The 25845-nt window shown below is 43.3% G+C and overlaps 1 protein-coding gene across 1 annotated transcript; it reads left to right on the plus strand.

Moving 5' to 3' along the window:
- Positions 1-548: 548 nt before the first annotated feature.
- On the plus strand, positions 549-24959 carry LOC133231643 (phosphatidylcholine transfer protein-like). The gene is made up of 6 exons (XM_061390023.1): positions 549-957; positions 16152-16266; positions 19823-19902; positions 21322-21493; positions 22476-22543; positions 23643-24959. The coding sequence occupies exons 1-6, from the start codon at positions 817-819 to the stop codon at positions 23706-23708; spliced, it is 642 nt and encodes a 213-aa protein (XP_061246007.1). The 5' UTR covers positions 549-816; the 3' UTR covers positions 23709-24959.
- Positions 24960-25845: the final 886 nt, after the last annotated feature.

Raw genomic sequence — 25845 nt, forward strand, 5'->3', positions numbered from 1 at the left:
AAACTGTCCACTTTATCCAAACCAAAGTACAATGTGGCGGTAAGAAATATAGTAAAACAAAGGGACTTGAGGGAACAAAAACGTCTTTGAGTTACAAAAGATCTAAATTATACAAGCAGCAGAAGTCTTGGATGGACACCGTGATACCTTTTGAGATCATCTTTCACCCTCCCGGTGGTGGCACTGTACTATTATGGAATAGGGTTCTCAATCTTTTTTGTACCATGGACCCCTAATTTAGCCTTCTGGGGAATCCCATGGACCTCTTCTCAGAACAATGTTTTGAAGTGCATAACAGAGCAAATGGAACATGGCTGTAGCATCTGACCCCTGAGATTTTCAAGCATTTCCACTCTGTCCATCTCACCTCCCACTTGTACTCAACTGCTCTGAGACCTTCCCTAACCTTCTTCAGAGAAAGTAAAGGAGAGACAGGTAAGCAATTTGGAAATTATGCAATTTGGAAATTGTGTTTCTGAAATTGTAGTAGTGTCTTCTTTTTCTCTTCCTGTTGAAAGCCTCCCCATTTCCTAAGCCCTCCACCTTTATGCAGATCAAGTCCGACCTTTCTCTAGTTCTATTTGCTGTGCGTTCCAGCGCAGCTCTGGGTCCGCCCAATCCTCCAGGCCGACCCCTCGAGGCCCCGTCCCCTCGAGGCCCTCAAGGCCCCGCCCCTATAGGCCCCGCCCCCAGCCGCGTCCGGGTCTCTCTCTGGTCCCTGCCAAATTTCGCTGGGCCACTCCTCGTCCGGTCTCCGAACATGAGCCCCACCTATCCCCTCTTCCTTCCGGGCCCCGGGGCAGCCGCTGCAGAAGGATGGAGCCTGGGACCGGCACCTTCTCGGAGGAGCAATTCAGGGAGGCCTGCGCCGAGCTCCAGCGGCCCGCACTCTCCGGGGCCGCCTGGGAGCTGCTGGAGGAGACCCAGGGCATCAGCGTCTACCGGCTGCTGGACCAGGTAGCTGTCCGCCCCTAGAGGACCGCCGGGCGGCCGTCTGCGGGGGGCAGGGTGGGGGGTGCTTCCACGGGGTGGGGGTGGGAGTGGGAGGTGCTCCCGGGGGATGGGGGTGGGAAGTGCTCCCGGGGGGGGGGGGGCGGGGGTGAGGGGACCAGACAGGGCAAGTGTTTTGTTACAAGTTGATGGCAGAGTGAAAACGTGGGTCTGCGGATTCTTGCTTAGCCCCACCCACTTGCCTGCAAGGGAAGTGAGCCTCTCTCCCGGGTGGGTGCCAGTGGTATCTGTGTGGCGGGGAGTATGTTCAGATTGAATCCAGGAAGAAAAGCGACTGGGGTGTTCAGAGAGTGGATGTTCAGGGTGGTATGTGTGGTGTGAGGAATGTTGCTGAGAAGGGACCTACCGTCGACTCTAGTCATTTCACTAACCTGCTCCTTGGAGTGCTGCCGCTTTCCTTGTAAATTGCACCGAATAGCTTTAGCCTGAGAAAAAGTCTGGGGAAAAGTTGAAGGGTAGGAGGAATGGAGTTGCGGGTGTGGCGGCAGGCCTTTGGAGCCAGGTAACCGGCCAGGTGGAATGATGGCCTGTCATCGGGTGTGTCCCAGGGTCAATGAGCAGGAAGCTCAGTGTGCAGCAGGCAGAATTAATTTCTGAGTGTCCTTTAAGCATTTACCTGGCTGCAAAAAAGGACATGTTTTCAGAAAAAATCCTTTGATCTTCTGGATAAAATTGTTTCATTTTCCGCACAGGCCACTTCCAGGCATTTGCCAAATGTTGGCAATTCACTGCTCAGATATATCTGATGTCTGGCCCCTTCCCCTTCCCTTTTTCCCCTTGACCTTTGTCACTCTGAGTGCCACCTCTTCCCTAGAATTGCAGTGATCTTCTGACTTGCTTCTTGGTCTTCCATCCTTTCCCTTCCATCCTGCACACCTGAAATTAAGCACCTGAAAGAGATTGTGATCTTATCATGCCCCTTCCAATGGCCCTGTTGATAGCGTAAAAAACAAAACCTACAGTAATAGCCTACTCATTTCATGCTGTCTTATGCTCAAGGCACCGTTAAGTGCTCTGCAGACACTGATTTAGTCCTCACATCGGTGCCAGGTTGTCAGGCACTATATAGACTAACACCTTATTACCAATTTGGAAATGGATATATGGAAAGATTAAATTGAAGGCTCAAGACTCATTCTGGGGTTGGAACTCAGCTTTCTAGCTCCAGACCTGTGATATGATACACTCCTCCACTGACTCTAGAGGGCAAGTATGCCAGGTGGGCTGTGCTCAGGGGACTAGGCTGGTCCAGGGTCCATGGCTCCTCCACTCTGGTCCTGTCCTCCCATCAGCCCTGACCACTCCCCTCATGTCCCCTGAAGGGCTTGTGCTCTTTTGCTTTTGTGCCTTTTATCCCACAGCAGCCGCTGCCTGAGCTGAGGCAGAATGTCTGGCTTTGTATTGTTTCCGTTGTGTATTGACATGGAGCAGGGCCCACCTCCCTCCTGGGGGGAGGATGGGTATTCAGAACTGTTCCTATCCCTCTGAACCATGATATAAGTCTTATTTCCACCTGTTCTGGGCATGAGGGCAGTTATAATACATTGATGTAAGCTACAAGTCTTTCCAGAGAGCTCCCGTAAGTTGGAGGCCATATGCTGGCCTTGAGCCCCAGCAGCTAGGCTGGGGCCACTGCCCATGGCCACCGTGATCTGCACGTGCATTCAGTGTCTAGGGACCCTGCTGTGTCAGGTGCGAGCCCTTTCCTACAACCTTAGTTGCACATCCAGTGTTATTTGCTGCCTTACCCATTTTGCTAGATAGAGCCTCATTTTCTTTCCAGGTTGACTCCCATCCTTTACTTTCCCTCTGGAGGAGAATTCCATCGAATCCATCAGTTAGTAAATCTTGTCTTCTGAATGCCACTCCACATCCAGTGAATTCAGCTTGTCCTACCCTGCCTAGACCTGCACTTATCTCCCCTAAAACCTTGTGCCCTCTTCTATCTTGTGATCCAGTGTGGTTTCATCCACCATGCATGCTGCTGATATTATGTGACTCTGTTTCCTCTTCCCCACACTTCCCTGCCTCGAGCCATTGTGCATATGGCCTTGGGTCCCCAGGTCCCTGACTGGAGGTCCAACCAGAAAATCCTGGCCGCTCTGTTAATGTTCACATTGGTTTACATACCAGACTATTGCCCAGGTCATTCCAGGTCAGGGTTTTCATTGCAGTTGTTATCATCTGGCTTTTTCAATTCTTCCAACTGGTGTACAGAGTGGACTTGTTTGGGGCCCTTTAATGTTAGGGGACTAGCAGAGGGTCTTATTGATCCACCTGACTTTTGATGGAGTTGCATTAAGACCTTTCCTTCAGTCCCATCAATAGACACATTATTCACCTTATTTCCTAATAACCATCTACAGATTTCCACCCTGCTGGAATGAGTCCCTTGATTCTTCCTGTCTCTTCCTATTTCTTGTTAATGTGAAACCCATGAGCAGAAGGTGAGATAGGTAATCCGATAAGGCTTCTTGAAATGCTTGATTTTGTTTCAGTAAGGTTATGTTTGGTACCCATACAAAAATAACGCTTTTCATCAAAGTTCTTGCTAAATCTTTGTTGAGTAAGGGACATGTTCAATGGATGAATGTCCTGATTATGGTAAAGGCAGTCCATCATGGTTTGCATACAAAGCATATTAGCTGTTTCATCAGGGGTGTACCATTTGGAATTTATGGAATAAGAAGAATCAGACAGTCCCCCTTCTCAGACTTTTCAGTGACTTTTATCCAGTTGAACCAGGCTGGCTGTTCCACAGGGAATAACCCGCTGTGAGTCTGCATTAGGGAGGAGTGATCATGATCTAAAAGTGATGCTGTAACAAAGTTACTATCACATGATTTGAAAAGACTGACATAAGCATAGAGGTACTTGAGAGAGTTTGCAGTATGACAGATAAATTGTATTTTAAAGTAAAAAAAATTGTGGCTTCTTTTTAGTAGACTCGAATAATTCTGAATCTTGTTCTTGCACAAATGGCTACTTTTGATACTTTTCCATTTTCTCTTTTCATATTAAATCACAGAATTTTAGACTTAGAAAGTCTCTTTGCAACCATTCTGTCCAATTCCCATCACCCTTTCTTTTTGCTTTTGTCCTGCTTTCTTTGCCTACTCTGTTTCTGTGGTCTCACCTTCTTTTTCTCTCCCCAAGTGTAGTGCTAACTTATCTTTACATGGCCCCTTAATATACAAAATGCTATTACATGTAAGTTTTCATTTATCCCTCTCAATAAATATAGAAAATAGGTAGAGACAGGTTTATTTTCTTATTTTATGGATGGCGGTAAGACCCAGAGCGAGCCACACAAGCCCTCATAGCTAGTAATTAGACACGAACCTGTGTACTTGGATAAACTCAGTACCAAATATATAGCTTGCTTCAATTCAGAACTACATTCTTTTTCTCCAAGCTAAGCAAAGCTAAACCAGTCAATTCTAAAGGAAATCAGTCCTGAATATTGACTGGGGGGACTGATGCTGATGCTGAAATTCCAATACTTTGGCCACCTGATATGAAGAACTGATTCATTGGAAAAGACCCTGATGCTGGGAGAGATTGAAGGAGGGAGGAGAAGGGGACAACAGAGGATGAGATGGTTGGATGACATCACCGACTTGATGGACATGAGTTTGAGTAAGCTCCGGGAGCTGCTGATGGACAGGGAGGCGTGGCGTGCTGCAGTCCATGGGGTCGCAAAAAGTAGGACACGACTGAGCGACTGAACTGAACTGAAAGCGAAGCTAGGGTAACAGTGCTGTGTGCTATGCTATTCTATGTGGTGCTGTGGAAAAGAGCATGGATTTTGGAGGCAGACAGTCTTGAGTTACAGTCTCTGCTGTGTTCCACTATCATTCATTTATTCAGGAGATATTCACTGCGTGCCTCCGATGTGGTAGTGCCTTGACAGACACTGGGCATAAGCAGGGAGCAGGCAGTTGGAGCTGCTGGTTCAGTGAATAAGCTTCTTAAACAATAAACAGTATTCACTGATGATAATAAACATAGTATATAATGAAATGGCAGCTGAAAAATGCTACAGAAAAAGCAAAGTGGGATGAAGGGATACAGAGATGTTATGGCAGAGGTGGGGATATCCAGATGTGCTTTAGATACAGGGAATCTGGAAAAACCCTCTTCCAGAAGTTAACAATTGAGTGGAGATATAAATGAAAGAAGAGATTGCGCCCTGCCAATATCAGAGGAGAAATGGACCAGAGAGTGTTCCTCAAAGCTCAAGAGGTGCCTGGGGAGCTCTCAGGTCACCTCTCAGCCCTATTAGAGCCCCATCGTAAACAGAGTTGGAGTGGAGCTTGGATGGTCCTTTTGAGAAGTTCCCCTTTCGCCTAGAGGCTGATTATTCTGTCCTGTCTACTTTGGTGTGTTTGAAATGCTTCAAAATAAAATATGTTTTTGTTGCTTCTTTTTGTTTTTTCATGTGAAAGCTTCCCAAGAAATTGTAATGAGTGTGCTGTGTTATAAACCATTGCAGTAGAGGGAACGCTGAGTGCTAAGTTCCAGGCTGACCTTCCCTCCTTTTCCAGGAGGGGCCAGAAGGACACAGGACCAGGGTGAACCTGGTGTTGGAGAGTGGCCCCCACTTACTACTTGGGGGATATAGGCCGGCTGCTGTTTCATTTAAAATCTCAGCTTCCTCATTTGCAAAACAAGTCTAATTCTTGCTTTTTAGGATCATTGGTTCTGACAAACATTGAATGAAATGATCCATGGCAGAGTAATTCTTGACCTTGAGCATACACTAGACTCATCTGCAAAGCCTGTTAACATTCATCTGCAAAGCCTGTTAAAATTCACAGTTAATATCCTACTCCGTTTCAGATTCAGTGGATCTGGGTGGGACTTGAGAGTTGGCTTTACATTTCTTTACTTCTCCTCCTCCTCCTTTTTACATTTTGTTTTTATCGAATGGCCAGGTGATACCGAAGCTCCATGGATTATACTTTGCGAACCACTGATGTAAGGGGAGCTTCTCATGTGGTGCTCAGGTGCACCACCCCATGTGGTGGCAGCAAGAGGCAGGAGAGGGAAGAGCGAAAAGGAGGACTATCTTAAGGTGGAAGTCATGTCCACGTGAAGACCAACTCTTCCTGGTTTTTCAGTGTCCACTTGGGAGTGCATGTGGTCCCCTGAACAGCAGGGAGAAGGTTCCCTTGGAGAGAAGGGTCATGGGTCATTTGCAAAAGCTTTCCCAGAGATCTGCAGTCAGGTCTCCCTGGAGCTTTAGGCTGGATACTATGCCAGTAGACACTGTGACCTGCCTGTAGATGGAGTGAAACTGGCATGCAGAGCTCACATCATTGATTTAGACCAAGAAAATGTTGGTCTGGAAAGATCTGACTGAGGGCTTGACTTCTTATGATTTGAAACCAAGTGTCTGGCCCTGTGTGAAGCGGCTGCTTTTGTCCTTGCAAAGGTCTTCTCATCAGTGAGTTTGGTCAAGAGAAGACAGTACTTTCCCAGGGACTGTTCTTTCCTGTGCTGTTGCCCTACTGAACTACTGAGAGCCTGGCCTTACTGGAAAACTGGGTTCAGCCGTGCTGTGTCGAGAGATAGCTTGGCCTTTTGGAAGGAAGCAGTGATTAAACTGCCATGGAAACGGATTACCTCAGTGGGTGAGAAGCTTCACTCTGATTTCCCAGATGGGATGGTAATCCGACTTGCATCACGGACCTCTTCACTTCTGGGTGAAGGACTCTTCTCCCTTTTCCCATCCTTCTAGGTACCAACATGATCGATGGAGCAGTTGATGCATTGGGGACACTTACAGAGCCATATGTACGAGTGGGTAGGATCACCGTGGCTAAAGCTGAGCAGCATGTGCAGCCTTCCTCTATTTGCTGCCACTGGTGCAGGTCTGCTTGCTCTCTCTGTCTCTCTCTGTCTCTCTCCTGTCCCATCGCCCCTCAGTGTAACTGGATAGATAATGTTGGAGCCTCAGCTCTCTCTCCTCACTTCTCTCAGGATGAGCTTGTGGTGTGAGGCAGCATGAAGATGCTGACTGATCACAAGGTGCTGGTCCAAGATTTGAAGGCATGCCTTAGCAGGGAGGGGGGAGCAGGATCCCCCAGGCCTGTCTGCGGGTGTAAGTCAGACTTTTTATTGCACAGCTGGTTTGGGGCTGTTTGAATACACCCTAGTAAGAAGAAACCTCCAAAATACTGCTTCATGACCCATTCAAGCAGTGTTTCAGAACTTACTGTGTGCCTGCATTTTGGTGATGCCTGATGTATTCATCAGACAGAAAGTTCATACCTTCCAGAAACTTTAAGACAATAAAACAGGCACCTTTTATGCAATGTCTATCTGAGTTCCTGACCTATAGCATATGTTTTTCTCCCTGAAAAGCTTCTTTTAACATTTCTTCCAGAGCCAGGTCTGCTGCTGATGAATTCCCTGTTTCTGTTTGTCTGAAAAAGTTTGTATTTCTTCTTCACTTTTGAAGGATGGGTATATTGGGTATAGAATTCTAGGTCAGTGATTGATTTAGTGTATATTTCACCCTACCTTTTCTCTTTTTGCAGAGTGGTTTCTGATGAGATGTCTGCTCTAATTATCATCGGTATTCCTCTATAAGTAGAGTGATGGCCCTTTCCTTCCTGACAGCTTCTTTTAAGATTTTCTTTTTCTCTTTGGTTTTCTGAATTTGAATATGTTTTGTTTAAGAGTGTTGTTGCTTATCCTGTATGGTGTGCTCAAGATCAGCAGATTTACTTTGAAGAGTGGTCTGAGCTTAAATGGTAAAGCCACATGTGATTTAAAATAAAATATAATATATTTGGGGTTTATAATGCAAAGATTCCTCTCTTGCATGTGGAGTAGCAGTATGACTCTAGTAATCCAGAGCTTTTCTGGACTGTATGTTTTTAAGAAGTGGTGGCGGCAATGGTCTAAAGCAGGGATTGCAAATTTTTTTTTTTTTTTTTTTTCTGTAAAGAGCCAAATAGAAACTACTTTAGGCTTTATAGACTAAGAGGCTGTATATTGACTTACATAACCACTTTGAAATCTAAAAAACTATTGTTAGCTTGTGGACTGTGAAAAATAGACAGCATGACAGATTCAGTAACTCCTGGTCTAAAATACAGTTCTGATGCTTAATTGCTCTGAGGTTTTGGGATTTATGAACCTAGGGCCCTAGCTGAGTCTCAGCTTCCTCATCTGTAAGCTGGAGATAATTCCTTTTCTGCCAGATTTGTGCCAGGGATCAATGAGAGGATACATTTTGAAGCCCCTAGTAAATTAAATGGTGTTTGCTGTGAGTAGGGTGATCTATGTTCTACTCTACCCTTCAAGACCTGCATTATGTTTGTCCTGGTGAAACAGATGACAAAGCTCTTTCACTCAGAACTGTCCACTAGAATGGTCAATCACATGGTCACCTTGGCCAGAGCTCTGTCTACTCTGACGGCTTGTTATTTCTCTAATATGTTGGGAGAGGCCAGTGATGCTTGGAGGCGGGATCATAGGCTGTGAACTCTGCCGTCACATCGCTGGCTTCAGGTCCAGGTTCTTTTGCAACGAATGAGCTTCAGGTCAAGCTTGTTACTTGTGTGACCTTGAGTGAGTTTCATAATCTTCTAGTTTTAACAGCTGTATTTCTTGAGGTATCATTTAAGTACCTCAAAATTTACTCATTTTAAGTGTATAGTTCACTAATTTTTAGTAAGTTTATGGAGTCACACATCCTTCCCCGAGTCTAATTTTCGAATATTTGTGTTATCCCCAAAGAAACCTGTTCCCCATTTGCAGTCATCCCCTATTCCCGTTCCCAGTCTTAGACAGCCACCAAGCTACTTGGTGTCTCTGCAGATTTGCATTTTTCTGGGTAGTCTAGGGCAGGAACACTGGGTTAGGGACTGGAAGGAAAGTTTCCCATCCAGGTTTTGCCAGCAGGAGTCATCAGCTGCCTTTTGATGCGTTGCTGTCATTTTTTTCATAAGGATCTAAGACTCCTTCCAGCTCTGAGAGCCTGTGCCATCTTTACTGACATCTTTAGCTTGTCGTTTGGAATAGTGGCTTGGAGCAATTGTGCAGAGAGAGTAGAGGCATATTAGGAGCTGTCGTGGGGAGAAGAAGGGGATGGTGCCCTCTCTCTGGCTGTCCCCAGAGCTAACTGTAGAACTCGAGCAAGTATGTCACCTCTCTGAGCTTCATGTCATAGGGACATGACACCAGTGTCCCTGTTGATAGCACAGGGCTCTGTTGAGATTACACAAGATAGTGAACCTAAAACTGGAACCTGCACTGTGTTTAGAGAAATGAGTGTTCGTATTATTGAAAGAGTTTATAGCAGGTCAGAGTGATTGGACAGCTTCCAGCGCAGAATGCATGGCAGCTGTAGTGACGCTGACAGATCACCAAGGCAAATCCATTCCAAGCTGAAAAGCCAAGTGTAAACCTTGCCTGACTGTTTTCTCAGGCCCAAGAATATAGTGGGCCCATGTTGGTTGTTGCTGTTTTTTTTTTTTTTTTTTTTTCCTGTGGTACATAGTAGAAGGAGGTGGAACTTTCTGTAATAGAGTGTGTGAAGTTTCAGATTTCTATTCAGAATTAAATATGCTGCAGTTTAATGTCCATTGTGTCCATTATCTCTTATTTCTCTTCCTTAACTATTCGTTTCAGTAATGCTTATGTGTTTTTGTACTATTTTAATGAATTACATAGTGTAGTATTGTGTGCTATTTTAATGAACTCCATAATGAATCACACAGTCTCACATGCTTGGAAATGTTCAGAAGTCTGATCAGTACTGTTTTGTCAGTCTACTTTAATGCCAAATAAGAAGCAAACCTGGACTTAGAGTTGGAGGACATTGTATTAGGAAGAATACTTTGACCGTAAGACCCGTGAGTTTCTCAGGGGAGAGGCAGAAAGGTCTTTTTTTTTTTTTTTTCCCCCAGAGAGAGAGGAGTCAGCAAGACTGAAACCGCTTGTGGGGAAGTGAGGTGAAGGTGTTCTGCTAAAGAATAGAACAGAATGTCTTACCCTGAGGCCAGTTCATTCTCAGCAGGGCTGGATGCTGCTTAGACTGAGGCTGGGCCAAAATTTAGAGTCTGGAGGAAGGAGATGCTTAACTAGTTTGGTGAACAAGCGTTTTGTGCCTATTGATCCTTGGAATAAGTAGCTTAGCGGATCATTTGTGGGACCGTCAAAGGGAATTTAGAGGTGTTGTGTCTGGCCTTGTGATAGGTAAACAAAGGGTGTGTGTGTGTGTGTATAAAAGTGATTCTTTTGTGAGAGCTGTTTTTTGAAACACAAAGCATGGGAGAGTTTCTTAATCTCTGTTGTTTTTTAGGATCACAGAGCTCAAATAAAATTCTCAATAAGAACCACTTGTAATAAGTAGGATTGCTTGTAGCTTCAAGTAACAGAAAACTGGATGAACAAAGTCTTAAACAAGTGAAAAGGGAAAGTGAAAGTTACTCAGTCATGTCCGACTCTTTGGACCCCCTGGACTATACAGTCCATGGAATTCTCCAGGGCAGAATACTGAAGTGGGTAGCCGTTACCTTCTCCAGGGGATCTTCCCAATCCAGGGATCGAACCCAGTCTCCTGCATTGCTGGCAGATTCTTTACCAGCTGAGTCACCAGGGAAGTCCCCAAAGAGGGGTTTCTATTTCTCACCTAGCAGGTAGTCCAGAGGTTAGCAGTTGCTGGCGTTGAATCAGTTGATCAACAATGTCAGTAAAACTCTGAATATTTTCACTCTGCTTTCTCATTTTTATTGTCTCTTAATCACAAAATAGCTGCTTCAGCTCTAGAATCATACCCATATTCAAAAGAAGAAAGAATCGTCTTATGGCTGCCTCTACCTGTAAAAGAGATGAGGAAAATTATCAGCTGTGCAATTTTCTTAGTAAGAAAGAGAGTATATGCTATAGTGAATCTCCCGTTTCTTCTGGGAATTATATTCTACACATGGTATCAACTGATTCTCTACCATTGACTAATTCTTTTACCACCTGTAGTGTAGGAAATTACAGTATCCTGTAATCAGTGTGTCATTAGAAAAGTATGTTGTTTTTCTGTTGTTCAGTCATGTCCAACTCTTTGTGACCCCATGGACTGCAGCACGCCAGGCTTTCCTATCCTTCACTGTCTTCCAAAGTTTGCTTAAACTCATGTCCATTGAGTCGATGATGCCATCCAACCATCTCATCCTCTGTCTCCCCCTTCTCCTCCTGCCCTCAATCTTTCCAACATCAGGGTCTTAAAAAATAGTGGATATTTGTACAAGTGGTTCACTTTGCTATACAGTAGAAACTAACCCGACAGTGTAAATCATCTATACTGCAATTAAAAGTAATGTAAAAAAGAAAAGCATGCATTGCATTTTACTTTGGATAAAGAAATTGAGCCATTCTTAGAAGTGTTTTTCTGGAGGACCTTCAGGAAAAGTCAAGGACCTTTTGAATATACTTGTTTAGTCATTTATTGAAATGTTAGAATTTCAAAACGTATCTGCAAAAAATTTTGCACCAGAATTATATCTCTAATTTGAAAGAGAATTACACATCAGTACATTGCCCAAATAAAACTAAGATTTATGCGTCCTCCTACTAAATTATTTGTACAAACAGTGGTACCCAGTCCTGGTGAGATGTTTCTTTGCTACTGGTGAGAGTAGAAATAGGTAAAATTCTTTATTAAAGATTTATAAAAAGTATAAAGAGCATTAAAATGTTAATGTCATTGACCCTAAAATTGATCTCTGAAGAAGCATTTTGCTTGCCTAATGAGAAAGTTAGAATTAGGAACCAGGTTTGTCCATTTGGAATAATTTTTCCAGCAGTGTTCATAATTGTGAAAATATATGAAAACAGAAATAACTTACAGAATACTAAAATTAGCTGTGATCACTCAGTTTCAAAATGATGTCGTTAAAAATAGGAATACAGTCTGTATATACTATCTTACTCCCATTTTATAACACACAGAAATATTTATTTACTCAAAAAATATGCAAAATATTCAGTTGGTATTGGAGGATTATGAAGTTACATGTTTTAGTTTTTTTTATTATTTTTGGCATCTTCTAATTTTTCTCAATGAATATGACTTACTTTTATAATTATGAAAATTTCATTTTTAAGAGACATAATGAAAATGTGAGTTTGTTTCTTTCGAAACAAAGCCCTTCTTTTGAAAGGAATGAGGGGTAAAAATTGCTTTGACCCGGAATTTGAGTGGAGCTACTCGGTGCTTGAAAAGAGCATTTTATGGACGGACTAGCAAAGGTGTCACCAAGCACTTTGCTTCTCTGGTGTTCCGGCATTTCTCAGTCCTGCCGTGAAGGGACTGTTTAAAGGCAGTCGTCATAGTAGTTCCTTCTTGGGTATTCACGTAAGTCGCATCACTCTCTTTTTCTCTTTTAGAGGGCTTTCTGTTTTCTGTGGTATTACTGGAGTGAAGTCACTAAGAGCAGAAACTACATTCAAAAGGGAAGGGGACTTATTCCAGGAAACACTTTGTCTTCATGCGTCCAGATAACCAAAGCTAACTCATGGAAGCTGAGAAGGTCTTTTTTTCCATACATAATTATCCCTTTTGCTCACTGTATAGAAAATCAGTTCAGTTCAGTCACTTAGTCGTGTACGACTCTTTGAGACCCCATAGACTGCAGCACGCCAGGCCTCCCTGTCCATCACCAACCCTGGAGTTTGCTCAAACTCATGTCCATAAGTCCATGATGCCATCCAACCATCTCATCCTTCGTCATCCCCTTCTTCTCCTGCCTTCGATCTTTCCCAGCATCAGAGTCTTTTCTAAGGAATCGGTTCTTCGCCTCTGGTGGCCAAAGTGTTGGAGCTTCAGCATCAGTCCTTCAGCATATAAGTGATATGCTATCACTTATATATGGAATCTAAAGTAGGACACAAATGAGCATGTTTATGCAACGAAAACAGACTAACAGATATAGAGAACAGACTTGTGGTTGCCTGGGAGAGATAGAGCGGGGGTGTGAAGGATTGGGAGTTTGGGTCTGGCAGATGCAAACTTTTACATGTAAGATGGGTGAACAAAAAATCCTACTGTATAGCTCAGGAACTACATTCAATATCCTGTGATAAATTAAAACATAATGGAAAAGACCATGGAGAAGAAGCTATGTATATCTATAACTGAGTCACTTTACTAAACAGCAGAATTTAATACAACACTGTAAATCAACTATACTTCAACAAAAAATGGTAAAAAGAGAAGCAATATATCATATATTGCAATTAGGGATTTGTGGATTTTAGCATTACATGCCATTTAAATTTTCTTCATATTTTATAATTTTTCTTAATGAATATGAATTATTCTTATAGTTATAAAAATTCACTTTATTGTTTCAAAGACAAAATGAAGTTGTGAATATGTTTGCTGAGGTCCTCTTTCAAAGGAAATGATTCTTTGATGCAAGAATTTGGATGGGGCTGCTAAACACCTGTAAAGAACATTTTATTGATGGACAAGGAAAGGTGTCATCCCACAATTTGTCCTCTGGTGTTCTGGCATTTTTCAGTCCTGCCATGAAGACAGTGTTTAAAGAAAGTTGTCATGATAGTTCATTCTTGGGTATTCACATAAATCACACTGTTTTATTTTTCTCTTCCTTGAGGGCTTTCTTTTTTCTTTTCTGTAATATTACAGGACTGAAGTCCCTAAGGGCTCAAATGATCGATACATGCAGGAGGGCTGGGAACTAGTTCCAGGAAGCAGTTTGCCTTCATTTATCCAGATAACCAAAGCTAATTCATGTGAAGTTGGGGAGATCACAATCTCTACACATAGCTATCCTTTTTGCTCACTGTGTATAGATAACGGGGCCACACTATTCCTGAACAGAAGGTAATTCTTTGTCTTCCCAAGCTAACTAAAACGTGTGTGGGTGTAGATATGTGCTGGTATAAAGCCTCATCCTCTGTGAAGTTGATGGGAGGAGACAGGAGGAGGAGGACTTTTCTCTTGACTCCCTCCCTCCTGTGGGGTTCCACGGCACAGCACGTGTGGAGGTCAGACCTACCAGCCTCTCATTTGCTCATTGGAAACTCTTGGTATAATGCCACATGCTCTCAGAGCTGAAACACCCGTATGAATTCAGTTTCAACTTTACTTTCCTTTTTCCTCCAGGTACTTTCACAGACATCTGAGATTCCTAAACTGAGAATTATGGTTATGCCACCTAAGTCAGGAGACCCTTGAAGCCTCAGGATCTCTAGACAGATTTTCACGTTTACACCTTGACTTCACATAAGTTCTTGGAACAATGTTTAAGAATGTAGGTTCATTCCTCTGGGGTTAGCCATTAGGACTGCGTTAGCACCTGGAAGTAGAGGTACATTTAAAAGGTTCATTTTTGTTTCTTGTGTTTGTTTCTGTACTGGAACTAAGTCATTAGTTTAATCCTAACAAAGAACCCTTTGCCAAGAGGGTCAGGAATTGTACAATAAACTTTTTGGCAGGGGTGTCAGGAATTAGTTGCCATTGTACAGAGAGTGAAGTGTATCCCCTCCAGCCTACATCCTCACAGAATATGGCTTGAAAACAAGGAAAATCTCTTGTACTTAGACATTTAGAAATGATCTTTTTTTTCTGAATAAAAAGGACTGTGATTTGAAGCTGGTGTTTCTTTCCCCATTTCGTTCTTTTTTAAATCTTTTTAAAAATTTTTAATTGGAGGATAATTGCTTTACAATATTGTGTTGGTTTCTGCAATACAATACAACAGCATGAATCAGCCATAAGCATACATATATCCCCTCCCTCTTGTAGGTCTCCTCCATCCTCCCCTTTCACCGCCCCCCCCCCGCCCCGCCGCCTCTAGGTTGTCACAGAGCACTAGGCTGAGCTCCCTGCATTATACAACAGCTTCCACCAGCTTTCTATTTCACATATGTTAATGTATATGCTTCAATGCTACTCTCTCAATTTGTCCCACCCTCTCCTTCTTCTGTTGTATCCACAAATCTGCTCTCTATCTACATGTATCCTTTTTCATTCTTTTATACACAAGTTTTTTATAGAAAAAAAAAAAAACAGTTGCTGAAAAATTCCATCTTGGAATTGGTAAAACAATAATGTTTGGGGTTTCATTATGGCCCATGGTTATCTAAAATAGTCTGAACTCTGCCTATGTGACATTTCCACATGAGTGTTTAATAAGCACTTCAAACTCAACATGCTCAAAGTAGAACTCTTGGTCAGCCCACAGGTCACCACCTCTGCAAGCTTTCTCTCTCTCAGGAAATGGATATCCCATCTACCTGGTTGTTTAAGCAAATGTTAAAAGATTTGTTCTAGCTATCTCTGTCTCTACAGCCAACCTGTCAGCAATTTCTGTTGACATTACTTCCAAAATGTTACCCTAAATTACTGACTTCTCCCCATCACTATTGTTACCACTCTAGCCAATCGTCAACCTCTCTTCTCTGGATCATTGTACTGGTCTTCTAACCCATCTCCTTACTCATTTATGTTCTATTTTCTACCAAGAAGCAAGAACTATTAAAAAAGAAAACAATTTCCTTATTTTAAGTTATTGACTGGCTTTCCATAGTTACTAGAATAAAATCTTTTTGCCCACTGCCTTGGTTCACAAAGCCCTCTGGACCCAGCCCCCATTACTTCTCTGACAGCAGCTCCTATCACTTTTCCCCATCACAGTTCTCTGGTCTCCCTGACTTTCTGTTCTTTGAGGAAGACAACCAATCCATCAGCCTGTGGGCCTTCTCCCTACCAGGAATGGACATTTCTCATCTACCTATGGCCAGCTCCTTCTAATACTCAGAAGAAACTCTTCTGATAAATCCCTCATAGAGACATTCCCTGAACACCTGGTGATATACAACAAACCACCAGCCCCCCAAAACTAGACACCATTTATCACATCACCTCCTTTTATCCTACTTAAATTACCTGGGTACCTGTCACCAGCACCTGTGGTAAAGAACAAATAGAACTATGAGAGCAAGATCAGCAAGATCTTCACCTGTTCTTTCACCATTGCATTTCCAAGACTGCAGAGGAGATGCCCAGTAGTGAGATGGCACAAGCAACTATTTTTCATATGCTGTGTAATAGCAACTGGGGAATCAATAGGCTGTTTCTGTCTGTTCTCATTTTACAGCCAACTGGACTTTATGAGTATAAGTTCATTGGTACCCTGAGAGCTCCACCAGATCTACTTGTAGATATCTGTATGGATTTAGGCTATATAAGACGGCAGATCCCACAAGTTACAGGTGAGTGACATGTATTCCTTAGAAAAAATCGGTTAGAAGGTAGAATCTATTGCTATTTTCTCTAACCAGCAGAAATCAATAGGTTTACTTTCTATTATACTATGTTTCGTTTTAAATTTTGGCTTAAATTCTGAGGTGCTGCGCTGAAATATGCCTTCAATATTTCTAGGACTTCCTTTTTATACTTTAATAGATTCACTCTCCTATTTGCTCCTGTTTGAACTTACTACAAGTTTGTTGTCATCAAACACACATCAAACACACACACACACACACACACACACACACACCTGGAAGAGCATGGAAGACTTCTTGGAGAAAGTGGTGTCTGAGCTTTATTTGACAAATTGAACCAAAGTTTTATAAACAGCAAGAATATATATACATGGTGAGGTGAAAAGTGAAGGGTGAGTGGGTTAAGGACGTTTGGCCCAGGGAACAGTATGAGTAAAATGAAGAAGGCATGAAACAATATGATTTTTTTTTTTTCAAATCTGTAAGCAGTTGGGTGCTTTTGGGTTGTTGGGGTAGCAGAATCTGGAATTAACCTGGGAGGAGAGTCCAGAGACCCAAGGGCCTAGGCTGGTCACCTGGCTACACTTCTTAGATTTTTCCCAGAAATGATGGAGAATTATGAGTGGCATTAAATAGGGGATATTTCTGGCACTTAGAGTGGGGAGTGATCTCTGCTGTCCCAGGCACAATGGAACAGACACAGCTAGCCCAGGGGCCAGAAACCCTGACAGGCACTTGCTGTGGTTAGGAATGCTGGTTGCAAGGAAGAAAAGCTAGCAAATTGCAGTGTAATGAAAGGCAAAAACATTTATTGGTTCATGACATTGAAAATCCACGGTTGTCTGGCTTCCAGGATAGCTGCACATAATAGTTCATTTCTCCAGCTGGACTCTGCCTTCTTCTGTATTGACCAGATTCTCAGGCAGATTCTGTGTCATGCAGAGATGCCACCAGAAGATGCAGGCTAACATTCTAACCGAGTACACAACCCCAGAGGAACAGGAACTTTCCTACTGATGGCATCCAGAGCCTCAGGATTGGCTCTTATCGCCTCAGCCTGGATCATATATTATTTCCTTCAGCATGCTTGTCATGGTTTAGGGCCACATACTATTTTCAGCTACTCTTACTTTATGGGGAATGGTGGTGCCGTATATTCGAGGGAGAAGCCAGGTGTTCTCTGGCCATCTCCCTGCCAGTTGTGATTCAGTCATGTGCTGTAGCCATTTACAGAGCCTCTGATGTGTGGTACTTGCTATCAACAGTCCACACTATGGAGTATGGTCCAGAGGCTGCAGTAGTTTGACTTTTCTGGAATCATCCTGAGGTTCTTAACCTAACTCTGGTCCTCCCAGATCTTCTATAAGCTACCTGAGAACTTCACAAAGCCACTTTTGGGCCTAAACTTGCGAGAGTGGCAAGCCAGGATTCTGTCCACATATGCCTTCCCTGAACTAATCACTGTGACCATGTTCTGCTCATTTTCCCAGCCCTGAAATTAACACTGAGTCAGTCTGGGAATACCAGACCACCTGACCTGCCTCTTGAGAAATCTGTATGCAGGTCAGGAAGCAACAGTTAGAACCGGACATGGAACAAGAGACTGGTTCCAAATTGGGAAAGGAGTATGTCAAGGCTGTATATTGTCACCCTGCTTATGTAACTTATATGCAGAGTACATCATTAGAAATGCTGGGCTGGATGAAGCACAAGCTGGAATCAAGATTGCTGGGAGAAATATCAATAACCTCAGATATGCAGATGACACCACCCTTCTGGCAGAAAGTGAAGAACTAAAGACCCTCTTGATGAAGGTGAAAGAGGAGAGTGAAAAAGTTGGCTTAAAGCTCAACATTCAGAAAGTGAAGATCATGGCATCTGGCCCCATCACTTCATGGAAAATAGATTGGGAAACAGTGGAAACAGTGGCTGACTTTATTTTGGGGGCTCCAAAAGTCACTGCCGATGGTGACTGCAGCCATGAAATATAAAGACGCTTACTCCTTGGAAGGAAAGTGATGACCAACGTAGACATTATATTAAAAAGCAGAGACATTACTTTGCCAACAAAAGTCCACATAGTCAAAGCTATGGTTTTTCCAGTAGTCGTGTATGGATGTGAGAGTTGGACCATAAAGAAAGCTGAGCACCGAAGAATTGATGCTTTTGAACTGTGGTGTTGGAGAAGACTCTTGAGAGTCCCTTGGACTGCAGGGAGATCCAACCAGTCCATCCTAAAGGAAATCAGTCCTGAGTGTTCCTTGGAAGGACTGATGTTGAAGCTGAAACTCAAATACTTTGGCCACCTGATGCGAAGAGCTGACTCATTTGAAAAGATCCTGATGCTGGGAAAGATTGAGGGCATGAAGAGAAGGGGATGACAGAGGATGAGATGATTGGATGGCATCACCAACTCAATGGACATGAGTTTGAGTAAACCCTGGGAGTTGATGATGGACAGGGAGGCCTGGCGTGCTGCGGTCCATAGGGTCTCAGAGTCAGACACGACTGAGCTACTGAACTGAATTGAACAGTCCTGCTTAAACTACATAATGGGGAAGAAGGTAAAAGGTGATGCTCTGAAGGAGAATGAGATTCTGGTGCAAGAAGGGGAGAGTCATAGCAGAGCAGGCAAAAGCAGCAGATGTCCACTCATTCCTTTTCTTTCAAGGTCATCTTCAACCTCTTGTAGTAATGGACTGATAAATTCTTTACTCCATGTTCTGCTTCTAATAGATTTTCTTTCTTTCAAAAGCTGAATTAAATAACACATTTCTGTGCTGTCAGCACCTTCTCTAGGGATTCTCTTGGTTCCTTCAGAAGCTTAGGCTTGGCTCCTCTTCTAAATGGTAGAAGCTTCCCACACAGCTTGAGGGCAGAGGCTGTGCACTTCAAAGCATCGCTTTGCTCTCTCTCTCCAAGAGCTGATGCTATTTGCATACAGTAGCATGGTGGGTGTTAAGGAGATTTGGTCCCTGTAACTATGATATAAAGCAACACGGGAGAGAGGCAAGCATCTTACAGTTAACATAGTTCAGCCACTTTCTAGCTTTTTCAGAAGGACACTAACCTCTCTTAAAACTTCATTTCTAAGCTGGGTTGCTCAGTTCCAGGACACCTGTAATATGTCACAAAATTTAAGATGAGGAGAAAGGTCACAACAGAAAAATTATTGGCACTGTAGTGTCATCTGATGATTACCAAGATTTTAGAACTTGAAAATTTATTTTTGGATGCCTAATTTTGTTTCACTGCATTCTGTCTTAGAATGTTGTTTGTGGTATACAATGAACAAGTTTTGTTGGGTTCTTTTATTTCTACTGTGTTATTCTATCTACCAGACACTGTCCCTGGACAACAAGATTTCAGTGGTTCTAAATATCTGACTTTCTCTAAAATTCAATGCCTCGTGAGTTAGTGGTTTATCACCCTACAAGGTTGTCATATCAAAGGTTCTTGTGAATTGAAGCCAAAGGTACTTCCAGATGCAATAACGTCTTTTGTGTTGTTTTTTGTTTGTTTGTTTTGCTTTGTCAAATAGAAGCCTATGAAACAGAATGCAATGGAGAAACAGTGACCTACATGAAAATGGAGTTCCCTTTTTTTGTGTCCAGCAGAGATGTATCCTTTTCGAATGCATACTATTATTCAGCTTTCTAAGTGTCTTTGTTCTTCATGGCCATGACTCAATGGCGGTATATCCAGAAGGTGGACAACATTGTCTTTGACTCTTGCATAAGCATCTGCTAAAGCTGTTGCTTCTTGTGTAGCTTTCAGAGATCTCAGTGTGATTTCTGGGTCTGACGACATGGAACATCTATAATTGTGGGAAGGCAGCTCATACTTTCCTGAGATTTTTCCTAGAAAATCCTTTTACCCCAGATTTGGGGACCTGAAAACAACTTTTCCTTCAGATAATTCAATACACTCCCTCAGTCTGTAGAGGAGGAAGCCAGGCCCCAGAGAGTTAAGGTGACCGAGGCGCACAATCAGGCGGTGAGCAGCCGACTCAGGGATGGAACTCAGGCCCCGCGTTTTCAGCTCTCTCCACTGCCCCTCCTCCCCAAGCATTGGCTCTGGACCCTGTGAGTGTGTGTTTCCTGCTCAGTTTCTTAACATTGAATTACCTTCCCTGTAATAGTGCCTTACACATGGTGGCTGGTCTGTGAATCTTTATTGAGATGAAATGATTATATTACTCTTGGTGAACCAGAACCAGTGAGGGCATTTGCCTACTACTATTTCGATGTCCACATATCTTCCTGTGGTCACCAGGTATAAGTAACCTTGCCTGAGCATCCTCTGTGCCCAGAAGTCAATGATTAGGGCTTAAGGGGACAACAGAGAGCAATGACAGGAACCATTGCTTCCTGCATGAGATTCTGCTCCAGTCTTTCTCCAGTGCCCCCACCAAGCCTGTCTACAGGCAGTGTTCCTCTCTGTTCTTGCACAGTGAAGCCGAATCTCAGAAAAATTAAGTTACCCAGGATCACAGCTGATAAATGACAAATCCTCTGAGATCTCATTGCTTTATTGGAGAAAGGAGGAGTGGGTTCCCCTCATAATTAGAGCAGCAAAGAATCACTGATAGGTGGGTAATGCATGCTCTTGAGCTTCCCGGCTGGCTCAGTGGTGAAGAATCTGCCTGCCAGTACAAGATATGCAGGAGAGCTGTGGGTTTGAGCCCTGGGTCAGGAAGATTCCCTGGAGCAGACATGGCAACCCACTCCAGTATTCTTGCCTGGGAATCCTATGGACAGAAGAACCTGTCAGGCTACAGTCCACGGGGTCACAAAGAGTTAGACACCACTGGGAACTGAGTATGTACACCATGCCTGCTATGAAAAGAGAACACCAGGTGGGAGGTGACAGGGCTCTGCAGGGAAGTTAGGCAGACCAAGCAGGAAGTGAACTGGCAGATTAAGGGAGCAAACACCAAGTGGAGGCAACAAAACAATTGCCTTTTGCTTCTGACTTGTGGGCTTTCCTTTTATCCATCTGAGAGGTTTGACTCTGGCCTTGCCTTGACTGGCAGTGTAGTGCGTCTATGTGAAGCAGCGGCGAGAACTGGACTTCAGAGGGCGGAAGATTCAGGTGGTCCTGGCCAGGGGCACCTCACTGCCACAGTTTCCAGAGAGACCAGACTTCATCCGGGTGAGCCAGTGCCAGGTGAAGCTGGCCGTGGAGAGCGCTGGCCATAACCGGAGCAAAGGTAAAACGAAGGCAGCGGTTGGTGTATGGTGCACCCTGTGAGGGCTGCGGTGACTGTGAGGCTCAGAATATGCAGGATGCATTTCCCCTGAGGTCAGAGAACTGGGCATGACTTCAGAGGAAACAGAGGAGACTCAATCCACCCCTGAAGTCTGGCTACAATGCAAGGTGGATGTTTAAATCTGATCAATCTATTTTTAACTTACTCTTGCATTGTGCAAATGAAATCAGAACATTGAAGTGAACCAAAAGGTTTAGGAATTCACTTCAGGCTGCTCTTGTTCTGCACATTCTGGCTGGAGGTGAGCAGGAAGGCTAGTGGTACCATCTCTGAGGAGGTACCTCTCACTCAGCAAAAACTAAGGGACTCAGGACCTGTCTGCCTTGAGTTCCATACTCAGGAGAGCATCTGGGAGGGGTTTGTGTGGCCACCTGCTGGACTGGAATGGGTATGGCCTGGAGACTGCAGGGAAATCTGAACATTGTTCTGGTGTGTGTTAGATCTGCCGCCTTGGATGTATCACCCCACTCTCCTAAGTCTCAATTTTATCATTTATAACCTGGAGTTTAATTTTATCAACTTTTATAATGAAGATAATTGAGAGCAATAACTGAGATACATATCCAAATATCTAGCACTTATGCTATGCTATGCAATGCTATGCTAAGTCACTTCAGTCATGTCAAACTCTACGGACTGTAGGCCCCCAGGCTCCTCTGTCCATGGGGATTCTCCAGGCAAGAATACTGGAGTGGATTGCCATGCCCTCCCCATCTAGCACTTGCCATGGGTTTAATAAATAGCAGCAGAATGTGCCTTGACTGTTTGCCAAAGTGTGTATATAAGTGTCCCATAATGGAGATGGGAGAGTCCACTTGAATTGTGTGTTACCTCCCTCCTTAATTTTTGGCCTGAATGTAAACCTGGATGTTTGCTGCTGTATTTTTTGTCCTTTTGAATTGTCCCTTCTTTCCCTCTCTAGTATTTATTTATTGCTTCGTAAACCCTGGTGGCTGGATTCCATCCTGGCTCATCAACTTGCTTGTCAAGGTGAGACTCCCTGAGGCAGGGGGGAAGCGTGCTTGACAAATATTGACTTACCCTGTGGGGCTGTTAGGCTGAAGAGATGTGCAATCTCAGGCCTCATGATGCTCTTTTACGAAGCAGCATGGTTGACTGACTCTGGTTAGGACTGGGGTTGCCAACACCCAGGACTGAGGCTGGGACAAAAGACCAAACTCTTCACCCGGATATCAGCTCCCCACTACTTTCCCACCAAGACCCCACCAGCATCAGTCTCTGGAACCTTTGGACAATAACCTGCTCCTTGTAGGAACAAGGGTGCCTGTGGACCCTTTATCTGCTTATGCAGGAGTTAGGCCAACATGGCTTGGGAGACAATGTGATACGCTCAAGCCTGGGGAAGCCTCCAGTTTCATTTTTGTGTTTTCTTCGTATAAGGAGAAGGGACTTCAGTGGTATGCAGATCACTCCTGGAGACCATTCAGTCTGCTTTGTGAGGTCCTACTTACAGGTTGGTGGGCTCACCAATTCACAGGGAGAGTAAGAAAATACACAAACTTGAGTAAAACACATCATACTTTGAATTCTGGTCCCTACTTCCGACTGTGTAATCTAAGGAAGCTATCAGTTTCTCCCCTCCAAAAAATGGGGATGGATATTTCCACAATGTAGAAAAGGAGTAACGAAAACAACATTTGGGGAAAGTCTGGGCAATGTTCAACACTAAGGGATGACATATCCTGCCTCTTGCTCCCAATTCTTACCAATTTTCTAATTTTGTAAAGCAAGTCCTTTCTTTCATCTTTTTGGAATAACACACAGCCCAGCCCAGTCCCATTTTCTGAATTTTCTTTTTCTTTTCAAAAATAGTGTCTTAGAATTGTCTGAGCTTTCTACTAGCAAAAGCTAAAATATGCAAGGTCTGAAAACTGTGGCCCCTACATTACCTGTGCCCTGAGTCTTACCTTTTTCATCATCAGTGCCAACATTCTGTTGAAATCTTACCAGGAGCCCTATTGTCTTATTTATTATTCCCCAAGGCATCTTCCTTCACCCTTGCCACATCCTGAGAGTTAAGAGTAGTTGCTGTGAGGACAGAGTAATGACAATCTCCTTTTCTTTGCAGAATGGAATTCCTGGCTTCCTGGCTGACCTGGAGGATGCCTGCCTGAGGTACCAGAGGAGAACCTAAGAGAGATTTGGGAGCTTTTTGTTCATGAATGATGTCCCTGGAAGTGCGCCCCAACTACTGCTGCTCAGGATGTCTGTCATTTTTCCATCTCAGAAGCCTGCACACACTCCAGCACCTTGTGCCCAAGGGTGCCAGCCTGATGCCTAACTTCCTTTCCCATTCTCCCCACTCCGGGACACACTGCCTTGTTTCACTGTAGAATGTGGGTCAGATTCGGAAAACCCTTGAAGAAAAACTCAGAACTTTTTGTGGATGGACTTACCAAAATGCTCCAAAGACATACAATTCTAAATCAAGAACATAGGAATCTTTTTTTATATATAGTATATTTTCTTACTGAAAGATAATTGCTTTACAGAATTTTGTCGTTTTCTGTCAAACCAAAACATGAAAGGTATATATATATATCTCCTCCCTTTTGAACTTCCCTCCCTTCTCCCTCCCCATCCCACCCCTCTAGGTTGAGAACATAGGAATCTTTTGATTTCCATCTTACTTGCAGATCTTCTCCCTGATGTAAAGAAGCAAACTGAGGATAATAAAGATGGATGGGTGGGATGTCCTCCATATTGTTCAAGTTGCCAGTCAATTCTTTGAGGAATTAAAGAAACCTATATTATCTTACAAACCAGGCCTTTATTATAACTGCAAAGGAGGCTCTAGGAAGAATTCAAGCCCACTTTTCCTTTTTACCCATGCCCAAATGTACCCTTTTCTTCTCAAAATGTTTGCAGATGTTCTAAAAGTTATGAACTAAGGAACAAAAGTCCTTGGTGCAACTTCCATTCTTTCTTTGTGTCTTTGAGATATAAATATTCTACATAGTCTTCTCTAGGATACAAAAGAATCTCATAAGAAGGAAAGAAAAAAGTCCATTTTGATAATTAGGAGTAGGAAACATCTTAAAAGTTTCACTTGGAAATATTAGTAAAAAACTATCTGAGCAGATAACCTTGATTTACTCCATCTTCCAGAATCACAATGGACCCAAATCTTCTTTTATAAACCCCTGAGTTTCATATTATCATATCTGTTTATTTCTTTCTCTATCTATATGCTCTAGTGAATTTTTTGTATTTCTGAATGATATTTCCAAAGTTATTTTTAAAGGCTCCAGTAATTGACTTGAAGTTCAACAAGAAATATACAAATCAAGTGTACTAACAGAAATATAGAAACTAACCCAAATGTTTTCCAGATTCATGTGATCTAGGATAATATTTGGTAAATAAACCTATTTTTCAAGGACAATTGAGTGGTGCTACAAAAACAGTGGAAAATACCCTCATTTTAATCTGGTTATATGCCCAAACTTTTATACTATTCATGGGGTTCTCAAGGCAAGAATAGTGAAGTGGTTTGCCATTCCCTCTCCAGTGGACCACATTCTGTCAGACCTCTCCACCATGACCCTCCCATCTTGGGTGGCCCCATGGGCATGGCTTGGTTTCATTGAGTTAGACAAGGCTGTGGTCCTAGTGTGATTAGACTGACTAGTTTTCTGTGATTATGGTTTCAGTGTGTCTGCCCTCTTGCAACACCTACTGTCTTACTTTGGTTTCTCTTACCTTGGATGTGGGGTATCTCTTCACGGCTGCTTCAGCAAAGTGCAGAGCAGAGCGTGGGCGGCCGCAATGGGGCACAGAGCATGGGCGGCTGCAACGGCGCAGAGAGCGCGGCCGAGACGAACTACCCCAGGTCCGCGGTCAGAGGACAGAATAGGAAAGACGAGAGATCTCTTTAAGAAAATTAGAGATACCAAGAGAACATTTCATGTAAAGATGGGCTTGATAAAGGACAGAAATGGTATGGACCTAGCAGAAGCAGTAGATATTAAGAAGAGGTGGCAGGAATACACAGAAGAACTGTACAAAGTGGATCTTCACGACCCAGATAATCACCATGGTGTGATCACTCACCTAGAGCCAGACATTCTGGAATGTGAAGTCAAGTGGGCCTTAGAAAGCATCACTACGAACAAAGCTAGTGGAGGCGATGAAATTCCAATGGAGCTATTTCAAATCCTGAAAGATGATGCTGTGAAAGTGCTGCACTCAATATGCCAGCAAATTTGGAAAACAGCAGTGATCAACTGGAAAACTCAACAGTGGCCATGTGGAAAAGCAGTCCTTTTCCA

This window comes from Bos javanicus, chromosome 19 (genome assembly GCF_032452875.1).
Source record: "Bos javanicus breed banteng chromosome 19, ARS-OSU_banteng_1.0, whole genome shotgun sequence".
Classification (NCBI taxonomy): Eukaryota; Metazoa; Chordata; class Mammalia; order Artiodactyla; family Bovidae; genus Bos; species Bos javanicus.